Below are 3,240 nucleotides of genomic sequence, written 5' to 3' on the forward strand. Positions count from 1 at the left end.
CGCTGTGCATCATCTGGTCTAGCCAGGTCTGCAAGGCAGAATTGGGGTCCTGGTAGTTGGGGGGAGGAAGCGTTTAATAACTAGAGGAAGGTTGTGGGTTTCATTATTGCCCATGCCTTATCTAATGAGCCATGTACCTTGTGCTTATACAACGGCTCTGTGTGTTCACGTGCCTTGGGCAGATACCCGAGACAGGGGTTGCTGGGGCAGAGGGCAGGCATCTGCCTGCCACCTTTCATATAACCAGGCCTCTATTCTGGGATACCTGCACCGAGGGATACCCCACTAGCCTCTTTCCCCAATTAGGATACAAAATCCTTGGGGACAACCCATTTCAACAGCTTCCTCTAAGGGCCCCATCTTCCTCTGGTAGAAGGGCCTGCTGAGAACACCGCTCTGTGAAAGCTGCCAGGCAGAAGTGATCGAGGGCCACAGCCTAGCCCACTCGCTGGCCTGGAGCAACTGCACCTGTTGTTGTGAGTGCCGCTGAGTTGATTCCAAGTCCCGGCGACTCCCAGCGAGCAGAGCAGAGCTTTCAAGGAGGCTGGGCCTTCCAGAAACAGATGGCTGGGCCTGTCCCCCAAGAGGTCCCTGGGTGGCGTCACACTGCCAACCTTTTGGCCAGTTGTTCAGCACTTAACCAGCCGCGCTCTGGGAATCCCCCCAAGTCTTTCCCTCATGTGGAAAATGAGCCAGATCCCACATCAAATTTACCGGGCACCCACTTCTAGCAGACAGCTCCCTTGAAGGCCCCCCAAGGCAGAAGCGCTTTGGGTTCTACCGGGAGGACAAAAGCGAGACCTTGTCTCGGGAGCTGCTCGTGCTGCCAAGGCTCCTGTGCCTCTCCCAGCACCTCAGCCTGCCCCCTCCTCCCCAGGCTCCAGATGGGGAAGCAAAAGGGTTTCCAACCATCTGGCAGGAAAGGTCCTGAAGCCACAGCTTACCTAAGCATCGCATTGGACTCTCTCACCACCTCGGCGATCTGAACATTCTGGATTTTCTGCTGACACAGGAGGTCATGAGCTTTAGTCCACCTAGAAGCCCATACCCCCCAAAGGTCCAGAATTCAAATCACTGGAGTAACCACAGGGGCCTTTCCATACACAGAGCCAAGACCTCCGGCAAAGGAGGACCCCACGCTTCTCGCAGAGCCGTCCTGGAAAGGAAGCGGTTGGGAGGCGGGACCACGGGAGGCCTGCAGTGGGGACGTCAATGCTGAAGTCAAAACTCTTGGGCTACACTGCTTCCTCTGTGAGCCACGTGCTCTGAAGCAGTGAGCCCCCGTCATACTGGCTTCCCCGGGAGGGTTCTTTCCCCAAAGCACTTAGTCTCCAAACCCCAAGGGGCCTCAAACATATCCCAAGGATTCTCTGAGGACCTCCACGCCTCTGGCAGCAGCCATAATTAGCCCTGGGTGCATCGGGGTGGTTTGTTATAACAGCTGCATTCAATAACGCAGGAAGCCCTCAATACGGTAAGGCAGTGGTCCTCAACCTTCCTAATGCCGAGACCCTTTAATACAGTTCCTCATGTTGTGGTGGTGACCAATCCCACCCTCCCAACCATAAAATCACTTTCATTGCTACTTCGTCACTGTCATTTAGCTACTGTTATGAATTGCGCGACCCCTGTGAAAGGGTCGCTCCACCCCCAAAGGGGTCACGACCACAGGTTGAGAACCGCTGTGGTAAGGGAAGCCTTTCCTTATATCAAAGCTCAGGAAAGAGAAACCCACAGCGTGGCCCCCCACCCCACCCCACCATCCCACCACCATCACTTACCACTCCACCATGTGAGGTAGCTTCTCTTTGGTGGTCTGGTTTGGGTCGATCTCGATCGGGTAATAGTGGTGAAGGAGTGCCTTTAGCTGGGAACATCCAGATGGAAAGAAAGGTTATTAGTCCACATACATTTTATGGAAACTTTTATTTGGGGACACGGGACCTACAAGAGTCCAGTTTCCCTCTCCCATCATCTTCCCTTATGACAGGTCACCTGGTTCATGCGGACCCACTTGGTCAAGTCCCCGGGACGGCTGGGCTCGCATGCCGGTCCCTTTGCACTCGGCCCCAGGAGTGAGGGCTAAGGGTCAACTACAGGAAGCGCTTCTTCTCCCAGAGATGCACTAGCACTGGTTGTCGCTCTTGTGCATGAGCTGTCCCCAGGGCTCAACCACGGGACATCAGTAAGCATGAATTAAGTGCCCCCCCACCACCAAAAATGGCTTATTGTCTGGGGCGGTAAGCAAGACGATTTCAAATGGTACACGGACCAATGCTTCTTCTTTAATCGTTTAGGATTCATGTTCATGTACATACAACGGAAAGAGAAAAACATTGCGTCGAACTCATGGTTTCATTTAAAAAAAAAAACCCTTCTTTTGTATGTTAACTGCATACCAAGTTTTGGAAGCAGGCCAAGTCAAAGAAGGGAAAAGGGGCCATCCTCTTGGAATTGCAGCAAGGCACGGGGTAAAGAACACATTCTCTACGCGTCTGGTCTAGCTAACCGGAAGGATCATGTCCACACTTAATCAGGCTATGTCTTGGCCGAAAGGGAAAACTGGGTATGATTGGTAATGATGATTCTAAGGGTAATGTTCTAATGTTTCTGTCCTGGGATCTTTGGTCCCAACCAAGAGCCTTCCAAGGCCTGCAGGAGGATGTTTGGGCAGAGACGGCAGCAGCCCACCTCTCTCCGGCACTCCTCACTGACGATCTTGCTGTTATCCAGGATGTCTGGAAAACATGGGCACCCCTGTGAGCAGCGCTGAGAAGCCGTCATTCTGTCAAGGCCAAGAGGGCAAGTGAGTATGTACGTGACTTACTGTGTGACGAAGGGCACCGCTGTCCATTACAGGCAAACTTGCTCAAGGTCATGTCAAAATCAGAAATCACCTGAAATGCGCAAGAGAGATGATGCCTGGGCACCCCCCAGGGTCAGGGCACACCCTGGGGGGCGGCTGTGGGAACCCCTAAGCAAAGTCCTTGGGGACAAGGGGAGTGAAGGCTTAGATGGGAGGCAGGAACTGAGCCCTGAGCAGGAGCCAGGGGCCCCTAGGACCCTTCCCCAAACCCCAAGTCCACCTTCATGCCCAGCTACACATGTGCTGGGCCAGATGCTGGTAGGAGGAGCTTTGTGTCCTGTTAGGGACTGGTGGGCTCTTCCCACAAGGCAAAACAGAGGCCCCCCCGGGTTCCTTTCTAGGGGGTGAGCGCTTGCAGCTGTCAGCAGCAGAGC

General features: G+C 54.0%; 1 protein-coding gene across 2 annotated transcripts in view; it reads right to left on the reverse strand.

The window, feature by feature from the left end:
- The window catches only part of NT5C3B (5'-nucleotidase, cytosolic IIIB), a 6,640-nt gene extending 3,704 nt beyond the window's left edge, over nucleotides 1-2,936 (reverse strand). Inside the window, exons 1-4 of one of the 2 annotated variants that reach the window (XM_004707474.2) lie at nucleotides 2,828-2,936; nucleotides 2,692-2,738; nucleotides 1,782-1,867; nucleotides 945-1,034 (exon numbers count right to left, since the gene is read on the reverse strand). In XM_004707474.2, the coding sequence (XP_004707531.1) occupies nucleotides 945-1,034; nucleotides 1,782-1,867; nucleotides 2,692-2,738; nucleotides 2,828-2,879 (275 nt within the window). In that variant the 5' untranslated portion in view covers nucleotides 2,880-2,936. The remainder of the gene's footprint in view (nucleotides 1-944; nucleotides 1,035-1,781; nucleotides 1,868-2,691; nucleotides 2,739-2,827) is intronic. The other variant, XM_045299624.1, reaches the window with a different exon arrangement.
- Between the last annotated feature and the right edge of the window lie 304 nt (nucleotides 2,937-3,240).

The sequence above is a fragment of the Echinops telfairi genome, unplaced genomic scaffold, assembly GCF_000313985.2.
Source record: "Echinops telfairi isolate 266 unplaced genomic scaffold, ASM31398v2 ScPeMD7_7458;HRSCAF=8496, whole genome shotgun sequence".
NCBI classification, from domain to species: Eukaryota; Metazoa; Chordata; class Mammalia; order Afrosoricida; family Tenrecidae; genus Echinops; species Echinops telfairi.